The sequence below is a fragment of the Anas acuta genome, chromosome 1 (genome assembly GCF_963932015.1).
Source record: "Anas acuta chromosome 1, bAnaAcu1.1, whole genome shotgun sequence".
Taxonomy (NCBI): domain Eukaryota; kingdom Metazoa; phylum Chordata; class Aves; order Anseriformes; family Anatidae; genus Anas; species Anas acuta.
In genome coordinates, this window is record NC_088979.1 from 11,110,024 (window position 1) to 11,132,216 (window position 22,193).

Genomic DNA, 22,193 nt, shown 5'->3' on the forward strand with positions numbered 1-22,193 from the left:
CTGTGCCCCCAAGGAGAAATATGACTGGTAGTTGAACCACAGGGGAGCTACGATCTCCAGTTTTATCTATGCCTGGCTAGATGTGCCAACATCACTGCATTGCCCATCACCTTTTATAAAAGGAGCACATCGACTTCATAAGAGGAAGGAATTAATGGAGGCCTGTAATACTGTAATGCAAACAGGTGTATTAAAAAGTGGAAAGTGTCACCATATTAAAATGACTGTTTGCTAAATACCAGTTTTTATGTATGTAAATTAGGTGGCAGCAGAAATAACTCTGCAATATGTTGACTAGGAAACACCCTTGAAATAAAGTTCTTATCCAGCACACGTAGGCTTCATAAGCCTTTTTTCCAATACCATCATTCTAGAGCATATATTTGACCTCTTTCACATCTCCTAAGTAGAGGACTCTAAAATCTATAATCTCAATTACTGTCTTAATAGACTGTCTTCAATTGTTTTTTTACCTGTTGACCTGCAGGATAAAGCTATTTAGAAGAGATGTTATTGTGGAGAGCACTGCCATAATGAAAATGCTGAAGGACAAAAAAATCCAATAAGGAGACTGGAAAACACATTCGGAAGCACACTGCTCAAGTTTAATTTATTCACTGTGCATACTGTGAAACATCTGGGTGTCTTTAATGTACAATCAGGTGTTAACTTTGTAGCAGCTATTACAGTCAGCAGTTTGTGGGAAGTTTGATAGAAAGCAAATTGTCTGCCTAACTGATCCCATAGCACAAAGTCTTTGAATCAGAAGACAGTTTAGCACTAAAATGCAGAAGACAGGGAAGAAAGCACATTTAACTGCTGTGTAACCTTCCTATGCCTGTGTCTTTTGTTTTGCAATCCTGTAATTTTCAGAGTATTTCATGTGCAGCCATGCATCCAAATGCACCACAGCATTTAAGTTTTACCAAGTAATCTCAGCTCGCCTGATTTCAGTCCTGTAGGGCACAGGATAATGGTTTACTATGCTGGTTAGCTTATAGTAAAAAATTACTTCTTCCTTTCTCTAGAGGAAACTGCCACAGAATTTGTGTATTGCACTAACATTTAGAGGACTACTGGAAAGATGGGGAAGGACTCTTTTATGAGGGAGTGTAGAAACTGGACAAGGTGTAATGTCTTTAAACTAAAAGAGGGGAGATTTAGGTTAGAGGTTAGGAGGAAATTCTTCCCTCAGAGGGTGGTGAGGCCCTGTCCCAGGCTGCCCAGAGAAGCTGTGGATGCCCCATCCCTGGAGGTGCTCAAGGCCAGGCTGGATGGGGCTTTGGGCAACCTGGGCTGGTGGGAGGTGTCCCTGCCCATGGCAGGGGGTTGGAAATGTGTGGGATTTCAGGTCCCTTCCAACCCAAACCATTCTGTGGTTCTATGATTTCAGCGTAAGACCATTTATTATCTCCTTTGCAATCAGTTACTCCCCTTCTTGCAGCAGCAGCTCAGACCTTAGGAAAATAAAATATTCTATGCAAGGAACTACTCTCGCACAGCCCCTCTTGCTCCATCCCTTTGCGCTGCAGAATTGTTTCTCTCAGTGTGAATAACAAGTTGTTCCTCATAAATCACAGGTATCAGATGACTTTGCTTTCAAATCCCAACTGCTCTAAGTCTCACGCATATAATAAATGGTCACTCTTATAAAGAAAACTAAAACATAAGGATGAAAGCAAAGAAGCAAACAAGTATTGTATCAGACTTGAAATGCGTGGCCATTAGTTAAAAAGTGTCTTATAAAAGAAAGACCAGCACTAGTTAGGAGGTTGAGGTTGCTGTTACAGACCCACTTAGCCAGCTGTAAGCACACCTGGAAGACAGGAAGAGCAGCACTGCCCAACCAGCTGCACTGTCAGAGCCTAAATTTACTCCTTTTAGTCATACAGCACACCCCAAAGCCATGTTGGAATAATCAAGTTAAATGTTGAAGTTAGTGGGTCAAGAGGCAATGCTGAACTTTGGTTCTCCACCATCTGTGTCATCTCCAGGTGAGCCAACACCTAAACCTTCATGGTTGGAATCATGGAATGACTGAATTATGGGATCACAGAACAGTTTGGGAGAGCAGGGACCTTAAAGAACCACACACTCCCACCCCCGCCATGGGCTGGGGGCTGTGAGGGAACATGGAGCCCTCCCTCCTCCTCCTTGCCCCTCAGGGCTGCCCGCGGCCGGGCGCAACCGCGCCTGCGCGGCCATGCTGCGGCGGGAAGCGGCGGGAAGCAGCGCGCAGGCGCGGAGGGCCAGAGCCGCCGGGGCGCTGCGTTTCCCGCTGCGCCCGCGCTGATTGGCTGGCTGGCGGCGAGCGGCGGCGGCCGGCGGGTAGGTGCGGGGGGCTGCGCACTAATGGCGGCGGCGGGCGGGTGGGCGGTTAGGGGGGGTTATTGTCTCCTCCTCCGCCCTGCTTCTTATGCGGCGTGCTCCAGCTGCCCTGGCTCCAGCTCCCAAGGGCTGGAGAGGGTCCCAAGCAGATTTACGGCGAGAGGGGGGAGGTCTCAAGGTCTCCTGGTCTCCCTGGAGGCGTTGCCGAGAAACCTGGCTGGTTTTAATCGCTGGGTGTGCTCTGGGTGCCCTGTGCGGCCGTTGGGCACAGCCTGTGAGAGAGGGGCCTGCCCATGGCAGGGGTTGGACGAGGTGATCTGTAAAGATCCCTTCCTACCCCAACCACTCTGTGATTCCCGATATTAAATCCTCTTCTGATTTGCACTCGAAATCTTCCTTCCTTATTCCAACAACTCAGTAAGGGATGGCTCACAGGAGCCACAGTCCTCTCTTTACCCTGTAGCAAACTTGGGATTCACAGGCTCAAAAACCCGGTGTTAACAATATCTTATAGGTAATTATTGTGTTTTTCCACCTCACCTGATTGCTTCAGTTATTTATGTTACTAAAAAGTGTATTTATTTCTAAGAATTACTTATTTATGTTACTGAAAAGTTTCCAGGTATAACGCTACCTCATGTTGGTGTTAGTGCTACCTGGATTGTGCACTGTGAAAACATCTTTGATTTCTATAACAAAACTATCTTTTAAAAGGTTTTATTGGTTTATTTCAGGACAGTGTTTTCACGGATGAAAATATCTGAAGATCAAACACAAATGTATTTATTTTTTATTTAGTAGAGTGGCTTTGGGGCAGGCTATGTATCAGGCTGAAAAAAAGCTTTGTTTTTTCTTCTGGCTGCATGGAAAAAAATGGAAGTCGTAATTGTGAGGAAAATGGGAAATAATCTGCAAAACCAGCAGATCCAGGTTCCACAGTAAAATCTACTGGCAAATACGATTTGAACTGGCTGCTTAAGAAAACTCACACAAAAAATTGTCAACAAGATTATAGCAATATTTGTTTTTTTTATAGCTGTCTTTGCTTATATCGCTTACGTTCAATTTTCTGTTTTTCATGTTCTTGTAGAAGTTGATTGTTCTGTGTTCCCAAAGATGAAGAGAAAAGTGGCCAAAGTTGGGAAATTGAGGCTTAGTCCTAATGAAGAAACCATGCTTCTGAAAGAAGAATATGAAAGAAGAAGAAAACTGAGGCTACAGCAAGTATGCCTCTATTTTTTCAAGTTGTCTATTTCATTTAAAGATGTAACAAATAATTTTGGAAAATCAATCCAATTTTACTTCATATAAGTTAACTTTTTGCAGTGTAGTAACGTTGGGTTTATATTTAGCTTGTGGAGTAGTTTCTGTTGTTATGTTCATTTGCTAGTAAATAGATCTTCTTATGATACTGTCTCCATTAGATTCACACCAGCCCTGTTCCAGAACCTCTTCATCCCTGCCAACTTCACTGTATCTATCTTTTTAGTTTGTTTTTGTGTATCAACATAGAGATACCTCTTTTTACTGATGTGTTACACAGCAATAATTGAGAAGAAATAAGCCACTTGTGGCAAATACAAACCTAGTTTTCTACTAGATCAACCAAATTGTGACAGTGTCACAGTTCTTAATGGTTTAAATATTGCTCCTTTTAGAATTAACCTGTCTGTTCCTAATCTCATGTTTCTTTTATTTCTGTTATGCTGTGCTGCTGTTAGGACACAAGGCTATTTTTCCATTTCTTTTTACTTTTTACCCCTTAGCCTTCCGCTGTGCTGTTCTCCAAGGCATTAATTTAGCAGTATAATTGCCATTTCTCTTTAGAGTGTGTTGCATCATAATGAGAGTCTAACAAATTAATGTGTTATATTTTTGGCAAGAAGTCTATTTCAAACAGTTATTACACTTAGTTTATCAGCTGTGTGTTGCTCTCTCACTTTAAGTAAAACTTTTAACTTTGAGATTAAATTTAGTATATGATACTGATTTTGAAAGTGTAATGGCAACTTTAAAGTATTTTCTGAACAGATTTTTTTTTAATGTATCCTTCCATCTAATCTTCAGTTACAAGGAGGGAGTGTGTATTGTGGAAGTAATTGTTGCAAAAAACACTGTGCTTTTACTAAGTTACTGACAAAACATAAATGCTATTTCTACAGGTTAGAGAGCAGCAGAAGTACATTGCCTTACAGATAAGACAGAAAGTAAAGCAAAAGAGGGAAGAACAGCTGCATCAGTTGGAGGAGACATTAAGAGCTGAATGGCAGAAAGAACAAGATGAGAAGATAAAGGCCTTAGAAAAACTGTTTTTATCAAGCTTAAGAGCTGTTGGTGAGGGTCATCGACAAGCCAAGGAGAACGTAAGTACACAGCTTAATGTTGCAACAGATATACCCTGGTATTCTTGAAATAACAAGGTTGCATTTTTTTATATTCCTGGTTCTTAGAGTCCTAATATTTGGAAGGTAGAAATGTTTTAAATGTTTACGTGTGTTTTTTTGCAGATGTTTATCCATGAGACCATGCATGATGAGAAGTAATGAAAACTTTTTATTAGGAAAGATTTATAGCCTCATTGTTGCTGGATGGAAACTCTTAGACATCTAAGCATGAATAGCCTATTTAATTATTTTTAGAAGCTTGTTTAAGAGTCTGCATGATTTTTGTCTGTTTTTTTTAAGTAGTTTTGTACAGTCTTAATACTGCATTAAGTGCTCCAGTAGTCCAATCTGTTGAGGCTTTTGCTGTGCAAAACTCCTAAGTTGTGTGTACAATATCACATTTGCTTATGTGATACTTTGTATTAAGATAATAATTTGTCCAAACTGCACATGGTGAGTTGTCCCAAATATGCCAGTAAACATAGTAACTTTGTTTCTCTACCATCTAATAGTTTCTATGCTTAAGATGAACTCTTTTTTTTTTTTCTTCAGTGGCTTAAAAGGTCTCGGTAAGGACGTCAGAGGTTTTTGCACAGGTGGTGAACTGGCATCAGTTAATTCTGCAACTGCAAACTGTCTTCGCCTCAAAACTGTAATTTGTGTAGGCCTGATCTGAGAGGTTGCTGACGTTGTTCCGTGAAAATCTGTAGATTTGCATTGATAGGCAATTGTTGTAATTAATGGCTGAAAGATAGTAAGGTACTGTCGCTATACAGCTTAATCAGCATTTAAAATGTTGAGGTATCTTTATATTACTGTCTTCATTAAGAGATGCAGAGAGAAGCTAAGGTTTCCACATCAATCTTTGGTTCCATTGGCTGAGGAATATGGCAAACTTACTGCTGTTGGTGGTAGACAAGAAGAGAATAAAGGAGATAGAGAAGAAAATGTGATTATCTGGAGGATTTTTACTCTGATATAATAGAAGGGAATTCAGGCTTTTGATTCTTACCAGCAATAATTTAATTTGAAGTATGACACTGATAGTATGAGGAGTAAATCCTGGATTAATCACGTGCAATATTTTATTAAGGAACCTGATTTAGAAGCTCTGGCAAAGCAAGCAGAAGAAAGGAAGCAAAGAGCAGAGAAGAGACATAGGAAAGCCTTGAGAGAGCAGAAGTTCCAAAAAGAGAAGTTACTTCATGAGCAAACCCGGTATGCAGTAGATATTGGGTATCATTAGGCATAGAGTGTGCTTCATGGTGTTACGTGGTGAAAGGCAAAAATCACAATGTTTGTTTGCAGCTTTTTAATTTTGATTTTTTTTTTTTTGTGTGTGTTAAAGGGTACTAGCTTGTGGACAAACCCATGGATTTTGAGAAAACTTTTTAGTTTTAAAGCCAAGATCCCCATGTCAAGTACACAAATTGATCTGGTCAACTCCAATGGCCAGGGAGCCTGTCACCTCTGTATTACTATTTTCAGTCCAGGTTATTGGCAGCTACTTAGTGACAGGTGAAATGAGATGTTCTTAGTCCAGCTCTTGGTGGAAAGTTACTCCTTTGAAAAAAGGACCTATTGCATTTGACACTGTCTTCCTTATCTCTTTAAGGAAAAAAAAAAAAAGGCACAAATTGGTCCAAACTTGGACTGACATGAAAAATAAATAGTGTACTCGTGGGGATAGCTGAGCTTGAGTAGAGTTGACACCTATTGATTAAATACTTAGCTTTGTGCACACTTCAGTGATTAAAATATGTTGAAGTGATGCAGAGCTTTCTGAAAAGCAGGATTTTGCTTTGATCCAGAGAAGCTCACGTGTTATTAATGTTTTTGCATTACTTCAAAAGTTAATTTTTCAGTGCTGCCTTTCAGTATAAGTTTTGTTGACTCTTAGATGTGCTTCCCCATCCCTGTCTCTCAATAATTAAATGGAGTCAATGATTATATTTTTAGGCTTGCCTTTTATTTTACACAGTTCTGTCATTGTTGCTTGAATTATTTTTCATCCTATCTCTCACTCCCCATTTATTTATTAGACGAATAAATGCACGCAAGCATGCTCTGGATGTGGAAAGAGAAAGAGCAGCAAAAGTTGCAAGCCTACCACCTCCTCCGCCCCATCCTCTTGAGGTATGTATCCACAATGATCAAAAAACACTTTTTTTTTTCAGCAAGATTATGGAAAATGCTCTTTTCTCTGATCATCTAATAAACTGGAAATAATATATTTGGAGTTCCATAAGCGAAGTCTGTACTTGAGAAATGTTATTTTGCTGTTATGCATAATTATATTATGGATCTGTGCTTGCCCTGCTTTGAGATGGATGTGTCAGCTGTTGTAAGTGGGTTTTGTATTTGTACATTAAAGCTCAAGTGCTTTTGTGTTGAGGTAATGCTATTGAAACAGGGAGGCAGAGCTCTGTGCTGAATGTCAATTTGTGCAGAGATGTTCGCTGTAGGCAGCGAGATGCTCTCAGTCATTAAGCCCTCTAGGTATTCCTTGGGCTGCTGTGATTAATTATTAATTGTATGCAAATATTGAAATGACATAATGTTTTCAGGAGAGAATTTAGTGTTTGTTTTTAATTCTTAGCTTTCTTCTGTTACTAATTGAAGTATGGAACTCACTTCTCTTTCATTTAGTTGCTTTGTCAGAGACACCTGTGATACAGCTGCACTTATTTCTACTTTTTCTTTCTAGAATTTTGAAGCAAAAAAGATCCCTGCAGTGAAGGCCTATGGTGCTGGCAACTTCTCCATCACGCGTTACCATATTTCAGAACCTTATGTAGATAGAGAAATGGATGGAGAACAGGTGATTAAGTGTTTGTGACATATGCATCCGTGTATCTTTATATTGCACATTGTGTGTGGCTATCAGATATCAGCAGGTCGGCTTCCTAGAACTTGTTTAACAACGGAAACTTGTATAAAGCAGCCTTTATGAGTTAATAATCAAAATCTTAGCTGATGGGAACTTATGAGGACTGTTTTGTGTTCAGTTGTTGCCAGGATCACTCCTCACACTTTTTGTAATGTGAGTAGGCCTCTGAATGGAGGTGAATTCACAAGACTGGCATGTTAGGGCACTGCAGTCTTCTGCTTTGTGGCTTATGCTAAATGAATAGTTGCAGTTGCCCTGCTTTTTTCCTCTTTTAGTTGTGTTCACCCAGTCTTTACCTGATATTCACGTTCGTCTGTTCATGCAGTCAACTGTTCTAGTTTGCCAAAATGGCAAAGGTCTGATTTGAGAAAAAGAACGATGAACAGAGCTTTGCCAGGTGAAAAGGTTTGCTCAGGTTCACAGTGCAAGCAGACAAAGGCTCAAGTCAGATCAGAAGAAGGGGAGGATCTGCACAAGTGAGAGATGGAGTAAGGACTTAGCTTTTAGAGGTGATCCGTTGTTTGGTTTGTCTGTGAGGTGAGATCACGGTCTAAATTCTTGTTTGGGATCAGCCTCTTTTAGACTAGACTCTCTACAGTCAATAAGCTTCTCTTTGTGACTGTTCTCTCTAGTGGCTTTGTTTTCATTCATGAAGTTTAAGGTTTTCTTGACCTTTAAAAGACTAGGTCTAAACAATAAGAGCAGATTCTGTGGTTTGAGCTTTATATCATAAAATTCCTAAATGTCAATCTTCTGCCTAGCTTATGTGCAACTTTTTAACTTGAGTATTTATTGAAGTGTTTGTTTTTAATTAAACATTGCAGATTATTTTTTTTTGTCGTTGTTCCCAAATGAAAATGAAAAAAAAACTTCTGGCCTTCTTGTTTAAAACAAAACCATGACCACAGAAGTAGTGAATCAGTAATATTGATTACATTATTCATTTTAGCTTGTATTGTAGGAAAAACAACTGCTCTGCTATAATGAATAAATCATACAAACGATTGTCCCTAGTGGAGTTAGGAACTCGAATGCTTTGACACCTAACACTTAGCAAATGTGTAAATATGCATTTTTTTTTCTCCAAATGTATAAATACAACTTGGTTTTGTTTGCAGCTGAGTACTATAAAACTTCTGAGAGTGTTTGTATGGTGTTGTATGCCTTTTTAAAGTGGATTTGGTACAGAATTATTTATTGTTACATTTACTTTAAACTACCACAAGAACTTGGTGGACTAAACTATTAATTGACTGCCAGCCAGATGCTCGGTTAGCTGCTGAAGAGGAAGTGAAGCGCTTGGAGGAGCTGCACAGAGATGCAGAGAGGGAGAAAAGAGAGCAGGTTGCAAAGGCCCATCTCAGAGGAAGTCATGCCTTGAAGAAGGTCCATTTGGCTCAGGTAGGCAAAGTAAACGTGCCTGTTTTTCACGTTGAAATGACCAGTGTTACCTAAACTATAGGTTTTCTAAGGGGCTGTGGTTTCAGGAGGTGAATTAAATAGGGTTTTCAGAATGCTTCCAAAAATCATCAAGCTTGTCTTCTTAATTTTGGCTCTCTGTAAGTTTATAAGACAAGAAACCTTTTTGACAAAGATAAACTAGAAATGTTTGGAAGGAGAATAGAGACTGCAGATAATCTGTTCTTTTTTCCTTATTCAATGCCATAGCTCTTACAGGGACTATTTTTACAGTGCCTTTGTTTGAAATAAGTCTTCTTTCATTTGTTTTCATCGGCAGAGGTCAGGGTAGTCCCCTGTGTCAGTTCAATGAGAAGTAGAAATGGAATTTTTGTTTTTTAAATACATGATAGCGTGGAAAAAAATTTCAACTTGACAAAGTTGTGAGTCCTATACTTCAGGAACTTGTGTTGCTTGTTTTTTTTGTTATACTATAAAGGTGTTCTTGAGCTGAAGTAATACCTTGTGAGTTAACTGATGGAAGTATTTAGATAATTAATGGTAGAATTAATGATAGAACTTTTCTGCCTGGAAGATCAACAAATTCAAAGTTTTAATTTCATCAACTGTTCCTACAGCCATTGTTTTTATAAACTTGTTTACTTAACAGCTGTGTGAGATCAAGGAAAAAGCATATAATGGTTTTAAATTATGACCAGAACGATGGGTACCATTTTGCAAAGCACCTGTAAGAGTGTCAGTCACCCTAAATCTGACTAATGTGCTTTTGAGAAAATTGAAATCTATAGACTCAAAATCTATAGACTCATTATCAGTCCTTCTCCCTCTCTTATGTTCAGCTTACTTTACATAAATGTTTTAAATTAGTATTCAGAGCAGTCAGTTGTGGGTTGGTGCTCCTCCCAGGCTATTTCCTCTACCTTTGTATCCTGCTTTTTACAAAAGGCGTAAGGACCTTTTACTACCAAAAGACAGCAAGAGATGCCAGTAAGCCTGAACTTACTCTGCCTCAACTCCAAGGACTTCTGCAGAATCTGTTAATGGAACAGTTTAGAGTCGTCTTCAAATAATACACTGCTTACACTTACCTAAGTGTATATGCAGTGAAAGCATATGCTTAGATATGTACCCTTCTTCCAGTGTCCTTGTTAATTTTTGAGCTGCCTCCATCTTTTTTTTTTTTGTTAGTTATCTGAGGTTCTATAAAGTTGCAAGAACTTCTTTTTCCACAGCTTTTTTTTAACACCTTTGTTTCTAGTGTGTCTGTATATATGCTTCAAATTTCTGGTATTACTACATCTTGTCATTCATGCATGTTTTTTTTTCTGTGTCTGAAAAACTTTAAGACAGAAGTCAGATGAAATAACAGCATGCGGAATGTGTAAGAATGCACCATGTGTATTTATATCTAAGAGGAAAGAAAATTCAGTCACTTGTCTGAAGTGCAGAGATCATGTTTGTCCTGACATGAGCTGGTACAAATGCTGATAGTCTGTCTTCAAATCCATACTTGGATTCAAATTGGGTGTCTTTGCAGTTATGCTCAATCTGTTGTTGGTGTAAAATTTGTTCTATTAAATGTGTGTACAGGAGAGGAAACTGTTCAATACTGTTTTATATTGATTGTGGGCATACCACTTCGTTATCATATTGTACCCAAGGCTTGTGCTGAATAAAATTGAGCTTCATCATGACTTTATCATGGCACGTCTCAAAGTATCTATGAGATTCTCAGAAATTATTAGTATTTCTTATGAAAAGCCAACAGATTTTCTTTTAATTTTTGGGAAAAAAAATCAGCATAATTACTTTAAATTAAGGTTCTGCTAGTGTAGAAATCTGGAAATATTGATGTTATTTTCCTTAAGAAGTAAAAGCAATTGCTGGGAAGGGATTTTCTGCATAGAAGCTTGTGACAGTGACAGACAACACAAATCTCTCAAACACAGCTTCCTGTGTTTAATTGAGATATGATTGGCCCTAAATGAGTAATTTAACTAATTTGGGGAACTGAGAAAGTTATATTACTGATGTTTGTTGTTTAAAAAAAAAAAAAAACACCTTCAAATAAGGCTTTTTAAAAATAGCTTTAATGTATCACTGTGCTGCACCAAGAGTATTAGCTTACTTTAGCAACTCTTATTTTTAAGTACCATATACTAACAAAAATAGTTTATTGAAGGAAGTTCTCCTTTACTTCAGAAAACAGATTTAATTCTGTTTAGGAAAGTTGGCCTACAGTGTACAACTCAGCTCTTCTTTTAACATTAGATCTTTTAGGTAGTGTTTGGCTGTGTTTAAAATGTCTTCCCCTGAGGAAATGAACCTGCTCCCTAGAACAAAATCAGCTAAATGTTTAGAATTAAACTTTGCGGTAACCAAATTGGAAGTATTTTATCAGTCCTGACATACAGCTGTCCGAAGGTTAACACAAAATGTTTCTCACCCCTTTCCTTGAAGGACAGGGAAAGGCTACTGAAAGAACTTGAACAAATGCAGAATGTGGATCGGATGCGCAGGAGGCAGAGGGTGGCGCAGATGCCACCGCAGCTTTTTGTACCCGCATACAAACGGATGGAAATAAAAGACGACTGGCAGAGAGAACTGGAGTTTGCCTTTGAAGATATGTACAGTGAGGACAGGCGTGAGTAATTTGTGGGAGGCTACTGCAGCTACCTGTTCTGGGTGCAGCAAGTAGCGGGGCTCTGTGTTTATTCCTGGTGGATGCACGCTTTCAAACCAGGATTACGTACTGTACACAGCAGTACGTAGAACACAGCACTGGGCATTACACACAAACAGCACGAATTGGCTCATTCTGTTCCCTGCTCTGGCTGAGCAGGCTGAAGGCTGCTTCATGGGAAAATGTCTGCACACACAGCAGAGATCTCTGTAGCGATTGGTCTCAGACACTCACTGAACCCAGCAGCTGGTCCCTGTACCCCAGCTCTCCTCAGACATACACACCCCTGAGGTTTCCAGCCCTACGTGTACATACACCACCTATCTCCCCCCTAATTCTCCAAAAATGGGTCTTAATTACCCAGTCTGTCCAGAACTGATCAAAGACCCTGTAGCCCTCCAGTTACCTTGCATGTGCACATGTGCCCTGTTATCCTCAATCTGTGCTATGGATCCCTCACAAAGATGGTTTTAGAAGCTCATCGTACCCAGCAGCTGGCCCTGGATCCTCAGCCTGCCCACTTGCTGGCTCCTGGGCATGCAAACAGCTGAGGCTTTCTGCTCTGCTCTAATTAGTGATACACAGACCCCCTGTAGGTGCAAATATAGGCACCCACTATGGATGCCTGCAGTAACTGTAAATACCTAGGCTATCCAGTAGATACCCTCAGTTGTCTGTCAAATAAATGTATGTGCGCGTGCCAGCAGGTTTCTAAGTTGAGCTTGAGCTTCCTGCAATCTCCCCTGTAGGTGGCTTGGATCTTCTGATCCTACAATAGCCAAGTTGTAAACCCTCTGTCCTTCCCAGGCTTTCCAAGCCTCTTGCTGTTCTCCCTGGCTAGTCTGGCTTGCTGTTTGCTAGTTATTGCACACTGGTACATATACCCATGTAGTATGCATACGTTCTTGTTTACACTCCACTTTCTGTCTGTTACACACCCATACATGTGCACACATGCAAAGTAGAGAGTTCCTCACATGGGAAAACAGATAAAAATGGAATTTAGCAAGAAGACAGGGCAGGCTGCCAGAAACCAGGCTGTGCAACATCAGACCAGTGTACTCACTGGCCCCTTTTATGCTCTTATTCCTCTGTTTTCTCCTAAGACTTGTTAATCCTTCCCTTTCCCTGTTTTATTTTTTTTTTCCCCTAACTGTCCATAGTAAGTCTAGTACAATATTAAGGTGCTCTTCACATGTGTCCCACACCCCTTGTAGGCAGTAACCCCTCAGTCAATAAGGAGATCCTGAATCCTCTCCCCTGGATTCATCTTCCAGGATTTTGCACCTGGACCATGGGGTTGATGGCTCCCATGTGACAGCCCCGTGAACAGCCAGGTCAGGGTGCTCCTTTTTTCTGATGAGTTTGCTGGGATTCTCCTGCAATGCTTTTTGCACGGAGATGAGCCTTTTATTTTAAAACCTTTTATATTGAAATACTTAAAATATTCTACTGGAAAACACTGTAGAAGTTCTGAATTAAAAAAAACTAATGATCTAAATGGTATTAAATTTAAAAGTCTTCTATTTTGGGGGGTAAAAGTAGTTGAATTAAACATGTTGTGAAACAAATTGATGTTGGAATTTCTCAGTGTCTTGCAGTGTTTGCTTTTTATTCTGATTGGTCGTTTTTTGTGGTTGTGTTCCTTAATTAGAAATGAAAGGAGACCTGATTTTGCAGTTTGAGCCACAACCTTTGCCAACCCCTTCTGATAGATCTCAAGATAATGATCTCGATCTCTCTTTGGAGCAAGAATCTGCTTGTGACAATCGACAAGAATCAGAACAGATGACAGAAGGGGAGGTCCCTGATGAATCAGAAAGTAAGGCTTTCAAATGTTAACTTAGTCTTTTTGATTTTATAGTAGAAGAAAAGAGATTGCGATTTGATATATTAAATGAATTAACTTCAGTATTAGCTAAAATGTATAAGTACTAAAATGCTTTAACAACTATGAAATATTTCAGAATTAAGTGAATTATGATGTTTGTCATGGATGATAATATTCTAACAAACGCTCCGTGCCTGGAAGTGTTCAAGGCCAGGCAGGAGGGGGTTTTGAGCAACCTGGTCTGGTGGGAGGTGTCCCTGCCCATGGCAGGGGGTTGGAGCTGTGTGGGCTTTGAGGTCCCTTCCAACTCAAACCATTCTGTGACTGCATGATTCTATAAATTCTATAAAATACAAATTTAAAATAGAAATGTGAGTTCTTTTTTCTAATATTCTTCGGTTTGTTAATATACTGAGAATAATTTTAACTGATGTCAGAACTACACTTTTAATAGCTGTGATAGTTCCTCTATAATTACCCCAAATGGTGGGATGGCATTGGTATATGAACTTAAATATGTTTTGTGTGCTTTGAGCTATTAGTCCAGTGAATAGCTGTGTTAAAATTTGACTTTGTGTGAAAGTCCACTTACTGTATGTCCTTTATGCTCAGGTTTGTGATCGAGTTGCTTCATCTTGTGAGTAGGCCCCAATAATTGCATGTAGTGTGTGTGTACTCTTTGCTTGTGGTATCACCAGGATAATGCAATGTGAACAAGGTGTGTTAGTGAACATCGCTGTGTGCCCAAGCATTTTTTCCATGTCCCTTTGTTGGCATTATCCATATTTTGGTCTGTGATGCATTATGGTGCCAGTGGTAATGCACAGGAGGGGGTAGAAGCATACAGACGAGGGGAATAATGCTGCTGGCTTCTGCAGCAGTGGAATTTGGGATTAATTTTACTCTGAAGTACTGCAACTGGCTGAGCCCTCCTTTCATAGCATCCTGAGACAAATTGCTGCTTCTTTCTTTCAAGTAAGAGAAAATACTTGTTAAGCCTTGACACCTTGACAGTATAGCTGAGCTATTTGTCCAGTTGTGTGAGCAATTTAAAAAAATAAAGATTTTTTTGCTTTCTATGACATGAGGAGTCCTTACCCCAAACTTAAAGGTGTATGTTCCTTACAGAACACGAAGAGGCAAAAACTCACCAATCTCAATCAAAACTTGCCTTAAAGAAGTTGCTGAACAAGATTAGAAGCCAAAAAGAGGAATGGACATCAAAAAATGAGAAAGAGATTCCAAGTGAAGCTGAGACTATTGAATCGGGCACAATTCCTAGTGAGGAGAGACAGCTCTGTGATGTAGAACTTGACTGTGAGCAACACAAAAATTCAGTATGTGAAGCCGAAGGTATGTAGTATGTACTTAAATCTAAACATGTTGTGTAGGAACAACAAGATCTATGAGGGTGGACTGTAATAAAGTTGTTTAATGAATTTTTCAGTAGTGGTATTTTATCATGTTCCTAGAGAGTAAAGTTCTTTCGTCTCTGCCCTTGTCTTCTAGATTCATTGAAAACACAAAATGGGATAGGTTTTTGCTCATTTATTCACCTTGCCAAAAAAGGTCTTTTGGAAGAAAGATGTCTAAATACCTTTATCTTGTAAATCTTGCCCAAATTTTTGTCACACTTGGTGTTGCCATGTTTTAAAAGGCAACCAAGAGGAGAATTCTCAGTGCAAAATTGTTCGCTGAAATTCCATACCCGTTAAATCGCAAGAACTGAATGCTTCAGAGATTCACAGCTAGAAGTGCTTCAGACAAGCATGAAGCGATGTGTCTGTAGTGATGTATTTTTCCTGGTCTCAAGGCACCACCCCAGAAGGCCCCAGGGTAAAACAGGAATTTACAGCAGTCCAATGTTCTATTTTGTTTGGTAGCCCAAGCAGTTTGGGTTCCTCTTTGTTCTGGGCCTGTGCTCTTTTGTTGGTGAATTTGTATGCTAAGTGTGATTTTTTTTGAAGTCTATTAAAATGATTTTTTCTTTTTCTACTTTGATAAGGTGCTTGCTGTGGTTTTGTTTTAAATAAGCTTAAGTGTTTCAGTTCAGTCATTTACATGGATACACCAGCGTAATTCCAGGGGACTGGAGAGTGTAGCAAGAGTTAAAACGTGCCTTTACTGAAGACATGCTGCTATTTGAAGTACAGAATGAAAATCTGCTTTTTGTGCAGTAGCTAAATATTAGATCACTTTCCCAGAGACTGCCGGTTTTAGATCCTCTTTTTTTTTTTTTTTTCCTCTAAGTTACTGCTTTTTTTCCCTCGGGATGATCTTGCTATTAGGCTACCAAGTTACCTGGTTAGAAACCATCTTCAATCCTGTTGGAGCCGGGCCATTATTTATATTCAACAAAGGCACATGATAAAGGGCCATTAATGGCTTAAATAGTACAAAACCTGATTTTTCCAGCTTATGGAGGTGGGCAGAGTGGGATGAAGATGGTCATCTTGTCAAGACCTGCTTGTGCATTTTTGTTTAGAGAGTTTGGGAAACTGTAAAGCAAGATGTAAACATGATCCAAAACTCTTTCTGACTGCATTTACAGTTAAATAACGTATATATTTTAGACTCTGTGGAAACATTGGAACATACAGCTGCAGCTGAAAGTTCAATTCTGATCCATCCTCAAGAACAAGCAGCTAAAATTCGAATGGAAAATGAGAGAAAGAAGTTGGTAAGTGTATGTATATGTACTTTTCTTGTCTTAGTTATGATGTAAAAAGTGATTTACAGAAGATGTTTCAGCTTATAATGCTGTGATAGGCCCTTTTAACATGCTGTGAACATTTAAATGAACTTTTAATGAGAATTCCAATTGTAGATTAATCCTTTTTGGCGTAGGGAAAATGTAGCCAACAATACACAACTTCGAAACTCTGTGTAATAATACTGGAAAGTCTCTGGGATTGGTTATAGTGACAGGAAAATTTTACAGATTATTTTAATTCCTAGTTAATTAAAAAAAAATCGAATGCAAGAAGTCATTTATATCTGTGAATGCTATATTTAGAAAATAATAGCTTTGTTCATTATATGCAACATATACATAGTGTATATATTGCATTATATTTTCATTGTATCATAGATATTTAGAAACCTGCTAGCTGTTATGTGGTGGTTTATCAATTTAAAACAAAAAGTAGGAATTAAGGTCCCAGTTGAAGTTCAGAGATTCGGGAAACATTTGTCAACATAGTGTTTTGCTAGAGGTGTGTGTGTGGGGGAGTAACCAAACTTTCACCAAGGATCTGCTGCTTTGAAAACATTTGTTTTCTCCCACTTTGGATCTGTGCAGGTGTATTTATTTCCATGTCTGCATTAACTGTTCTCAGGTCTAGCTTTTCCTCAGGTTGCTCTTCCTCACATCCCCATTCAGACCCTGCCACTATAAATTGTTGTCCACCTCATCTTCGTCAGTGCTTTGAAATTTTTCTTCACTTCCATTCTAAAATGATATGTGCTGTTGCTCCCTGTGGATAGAAGTGATTTGTAGATGAAAGATACTCGGAAAGAGAATAAAAATAAACAAAACACTTCAGAGATCTATGGAGTGCTCTTAAACTGGTTATACATTAGCAATTTTAAAAATTTGGTTAGACTCAAATTAACATTTAAATGCACTGAAATCTTGATGAAAAGCTCTATAAAATGCAAAATAGGCTTCTGAATACAGTTTAAAAGAAGGACTTCCTTTGCAACCTCTGGAGAATTATAATTTATCTTGAATGATTACATTTTGATTTTTATCCATTCTGTTAATGGGTAGATGAAAATAGCACAATAACTAACAGTCCCTGAAACTGTTTGAAATACCTAGTCAGGCAACTAAAAGTATTCTAATAAACTGGAATTATTTTTGAAGGCCTCTTACAATTTGGAAAAGCCTGTCATATGTAAGCAATAAAATTTCTGGTACAAGTTGCAAGTTGGAGCAAAGCTTTGTGTGTGGGGGTGTTTTTTTTCCTCAAGTCGTGTACATTTTTTTCAATAGATTGAGCAAATAGAGCAACAGAAACAGGAACAGCTGGCCTTGCTAAAGCAAATCGAAGAAAAGAAAGCACGTTTGGAGGCTGATCTTCTGAAGATCCAAATGCAAACCTGTTTGGAGGAGGCGAAGAACAAAGAGGAGGAGGAAGAGAAAGGTCAGCCAGTACAAAGCTGCAGCATTCCTTCTCCAGATCAACCAAAGGAAGTGGAACAGGAGGTGAAGAATTGTAGAAAGTTGTGTGTGTGTGAATTATTTCATTTTTATTTTACAAGAATCAAGAGCACCAATAGCTAGTTTTAAATTCTGTCGGTCAAGATCTTGTTTTTATTCCTTAGGCCATGAATCAGAAGGAGCTCTTATACATAAAGACCACAACTTTCTTTGTCTAATCTAGAGCTTCTGCTTCCCATGATACCAGATAAACACTTTGAATATTTGCTTATCTTTGCATAGTTCTGGGGACAGCAAGTGTGTATAGAATACGTGCTAGGAAAATCTGATTAGAGTTGTATAATGATGATACATGTACAAATATCCTTCTTTTTGAAGGAAAAAAAAATCTTAAGGAAAAAGTAAAGAAAAAAAGCACCTACACCTTTTCCTCTTTGTCTAAATCCTAAACATCTACTTAAATGAAAGGATATTTATTGTCAATATTGAAGGAAAATAGCTTTTATTTTTATTTTTTTAATTTTATTTTTTAATTTTGAACCATTTGCACAACGTTTGTTCTCCAAAAAATTTGTTTGCCTTGTAAAATCAAACATTAGATTGTTACTCCCTCACTTTGCTACTGGGTACAGTTACTTCCCTGAGCTAAGCACGCTGACTTTGGTATATGCTCCACTTGCCAAGAGAGACTAGCTGTAGGCCACGTGTTCCAAAAACTGCTTTAGCTTCAGTGCATGAGGCTGAAATCTCGCAGACTTCAAGTGGTGGTACAGATAGGTTTCTGTAGACCTGGGAAAACAAAGATTCAGTTTAAGATTGTTGCCTTAACAGTTTTCTGTGAGTTATTTGTATACTTCTACTTAAAATTATTCAATTTCAATTAGTCTGGAAGTACTGCTGTGTCAGAAACTAGAAGCCCTAGAGAAGACAGCCACTTACAGATGATCCGTAATTATCAACAGCGTCTTCTACAGCAAAATAGGTAAATTACTTTATGAAATGAAAGTTCTGACTTGTCTGCTTCAAAATAATTTAAATTGCTTTGATTATTGAAAATGCTGGTCTTTGCAGCAGTCTGGAAATATTCATGTCTTCTGTATGTTTAGGCTGCATGAACGGACAATTGAAGAAGCCAGAAAGCGTCTACAGGAGTATCAGAACAAACTGAAGGAAAGATACTCGGCTGCTTCTGTAACACCTTCAAGCTCTGTGGAAACAAAATCAGTGCTAAAGCCTGTCTTAGAGCCAGTTCTACAGAGGCAAAGAGTGCAACGGACACAGCACCAGTCTCCTGAACAAGTTTGTGCAGAAGACCATGCACGGTCACCACCTGTTTTTTCCAGCCTATCTAATGTTCCTGAAGGCACGTCATCACAAAACCACGAGGAGCAAACGCATCATGTTTGTCCTGGTAGACATACACAGCCTCTAGAAATGTCAAAATTGCGGTATGGAGAGTTTAACTTGCCGTGGAGCTGTCCTTCACAGGAACCAGTGAGCCTGTTGGAAACCTCCCCTGATCAGGCCAGAGAGCCATCTCCATTCCAGTTACCGTCAGCCTCTGTCACACAAGATGTTGCTGCAGTCAGAACACGAACAGAAGCACACGTACAGCACGTTAGGTTTGCTTTGCCTGCAGAGGATTCCTCCGAGCCTTCAGAAGCAGAGCACTTTCAGGAATCATCTCAGGTGATGTCTGACTGCCAAACAGAAACAGAAGCTGTAGAAGAGCCTCCCCTCACAGCAGCCTTTACGCCAGCCACAGGATCTCATGTGGTGCAGGCAGCCACAGCTGAGTTTTTGGAAGGTCAGCACGGGTCTGTAGGGAGCACCACCAGAACAAGCCTCGAGCCCACCACTCGTACTGAACCTGTGACTTCATCTCATGAAGAAGGCGTTGAGGAATTCTTGACATCCAAAAGTGGACAGGCATCTTTGTTAAATTATTCTGGAATACTGAATTTAAGGGATAGGATGTTGGCCTCATCAGAAAGCATCCGGGCTCAGCAACGGTATTTGAAAGAATTGCAGGAGCAGCTAGATGCACAAAGGGAAGCTCTTCTTTCTCGACAGAAAATACAAGAGCAACTACTTCTACAGAAGCACAATAAATTGAAGGAACAGATGCAGATGCAGGAACAAGAGGCTTTGAAAGAATTTCTGAACAAGCAGGTAAGCTTTATAAATGCTTTGCATGGTGAGTCGTCTAGTAGATTATAAAGCTTTAGGGTGAATGGTAGGATCCTGTAATGAAAATTTTAATAAGGACTTGTGATTTGTGAACTGTAGTTCTTTCCCATAACTTCTTATTGCGAGAAGTTTCTTTTTATGTGTACGTATTCAGGAAATGTTTTCATAGTTGCACTCCTGACTTGTAATTCTGCTCATTTCTGGGTAATGGCAGAAAAAAGCAAGTTTATTTTTGAGCTAATGAAGCTCCTTTTGCCCTTTCTTAACCTGAAGCCATCTTAGAAAAATAACTGTTTCCTTGAGCCTTGCTATTGCAGTCTTCATACAGTTAAAATTCCTGAACTCAGGAGTGGAAAAGTACAAACAGACTTATTTAAAAGTACAAACAGAGGAATTATTCCTCTTAAAAATGCTGATTATTCTAATAAAATCTAATGAATGCCTTGAAAATGTACTCAATTGTTTTATCACACTAGGGTTGTAGAGCTAAATATGTTATCTGTGTGCCCAAATGTTTCAGCAAGATATACAAGGCACTTGAATTTCTTTCTCAAAGGAGAAGCTTAGTATTGTAAAATACACACAAAAGAAAATACTGGCTTAATAAATGAGTATAAATATAATCTTAAGTACTGCTGCTTTTTTTTCTATTTAAGGTAAGACGTATCAGCACAAATGAAGAAATGACGGAGGCACTAATGCCTGACTGGATTAACAGGAGTGATATTTTCCAAGATTCAGAAAACTACCAGCAAGAGGACTGTGGCATGAATAAACTCCACAGAAATGAAATGATTTCGCAGTGCATCGATCTAGCTGGGCAAACTGGTAAGGCTGTTACAGCATTTTTTATTACAATATTTTTTTTTCCCTTTTTGCTGCTGAGATGCAGTTCTCTTCCATTTGCTCAAGCTGATCTGATAGATTGGTTGTAACACGCTAGGGGATTTTAATCCACAAAACTTTATCTTGCAGAACAGCCTGAGAAAGTCCTACATAGAGAACAGAAATGGAGATCTTCCAAACCACCCGTGACAAAAGTCAAGTTAGGGCTTGACTTGGAACAGCATGAACTTAGTGTTATTCCAGAGGTAGACACACCGAGGAGTTGCAACATTTCTTTTGCAGGTAAAATATATCTTTGATAAAATATATTGTATTTACACACATACACATGTATATATGACAAATGATTATAAAAAATACAGATTAGAGGAAATGAATCTTTTCTGAAGCCTTTGAGCTGATTGATTGTAAAATACTAGTTGATACTGTTCTAAGGTGTAATTTATACACGGTCCTAGGCAGCTATTGCTGAGAAAAACTTATCCTGTTAGGGTCTGACTAAAAAAAATATATACAAAATAAAAATCCAGTGAGAAAAGAAAATTTACTGTGATTCTGGGACTGAAGTTTCCTGTTGATTTTTCTTTTGGGCATATGATAAAATTTGCAGGGTCTGTGTTAAAAATTCCTTTCATATCAAAGATACAAGATTGAGTGCAGAATAAAGTCTTAGGTATTCATACCTTGTTTCCTCTGAGGGTTTAATCTGATGTGAATATATCAGTTAACTGCAAAAGGAACCATCAGAGCTGATGGAAGGGTGTTTAAAAGTTCAGTTTGGGAGCATAGCCAGAATGAGTGAAATCTTTAAAATAAAGAGCTAGTATCTTGTGTCTACAGAAAATTTTATGAGCTCTTTTGTTTTTTCAATTACACAACACTGTAACAATTCCAGAACAAGCACACAAAGCAGTTACTGGTTTCTGTTACCATTTGTATGCAGTAGTTAGTAATTCTTTGTAAAGAACATTAAGTAACAGGTACAACAAACTGATGTTTTCTTTCCCCCCCACACCTCAATTCACCCAAGTCTCTTTGCAGCTAAAATCTAATGAATATTTTACAAGGCTTTAATATTGTTCTAGTGTTTCTAAAAGAGTGAAGCAGAACAATCCAAGTAATTACAGACCTGTCAGACTGGCACTGATCATGAGCAAAATAATGAAACAGCTGATACGGGACATTTTTTAATTAAAGAAAAGTAATTAATGTTAGCATCAGTTTATGCAGAATAATTCTTGTTGGGCCAACTTGGTGTCTTGATTAGATAACAAGTTCCTGTTGAAGGGTTTGATTGAAGAATATATTTATATTCTTAAAAACACTTGACTTAGTTTTACACATTTTCATTAAAAAAAAAAATCAAAATACATACCTAAAAATACTTTCAAAATATTATCCAGTAAAATATTAGAGTAGGGATTTACACATGCTGTGTAAATCCCCTTCTGATCCAC

The 22,193-nt window shown here is 38.7% G+C and overlaps 1 protein-coding gene across 2 annotated transcripts in view; it reads left to right on the forward strand.

Annotated features, from left to right (window-relative positions):
* The first annotated feature begins 2,132 nt into the window (after window positions 1-2,132).
* Window positions 2,133-22,193, forward strand: part of CEP295 (centrosomal protein 295) — a 38,020-nt gene continuing 17,959 nt past the window's right edge. The window contains exons 1-16 of one of the 2 annotated variants that reach the window (XM_068669236.1): window positions 2,133-2,328; window positions 3,419-3,552; window positions 4,491-4,691; window positions 5,806-5,930; window positions 6,755-6,848; window positions 7,420-7,533; window positions 8,863-9,003; window positions 11,482-11,665; window positions 13,359-13,526; window positions 14,664-14,888; window positions 16,109-16,215; window positions 17,533-17,745; window positions 18,585-18,682; window positions 18,807-19,872; window positions 20,547-20,718; window positions 20,866-21,018. In XM_068669236.1, the coding sequence (XP_068525337.1) occupies window positions 2,133-2,328; window positions 3,419-3,552; window positions 4,491-4,691; window positions 5,806-5,930; window positions 6,755-6,848; window positions 7,420-7,533; window positions 8,863-9,003; window positions 11,482-11,665; window positions 13,359-13,526; window positions 14,664-14,888; window positions 16,109-16,215; window positions 17,533-17,745; window positions 18,585-18,682; window positions 18,807-19,872; window positions 20,547-20,718; window positions 20,866-21,018 (3,391 nt within the window). Of the gene's footprint in view, window positions 2,329-2,409; window positions 2,843-3,418; window positions 3,553-4,490; window positions 4,692-5,805; window positions 5,931-6,754; window positions 6,849-7,419; window positions 7,534-8,862; window positions 9,004-11,481; window positions 11,666-13,358; window positions 13,527-14,663; window positions 14,889-16,108; window positions 16,216-17,532; window positions 17,746-18,584; window positions 18,683-18,806; window positions 19,873-20,546; window positions 20,719-20,865; window positions 21,019-22,193 lie in introns of those variants that run through there. The other variant, XM_068669246.1, reaches the window with a different exon arrangement.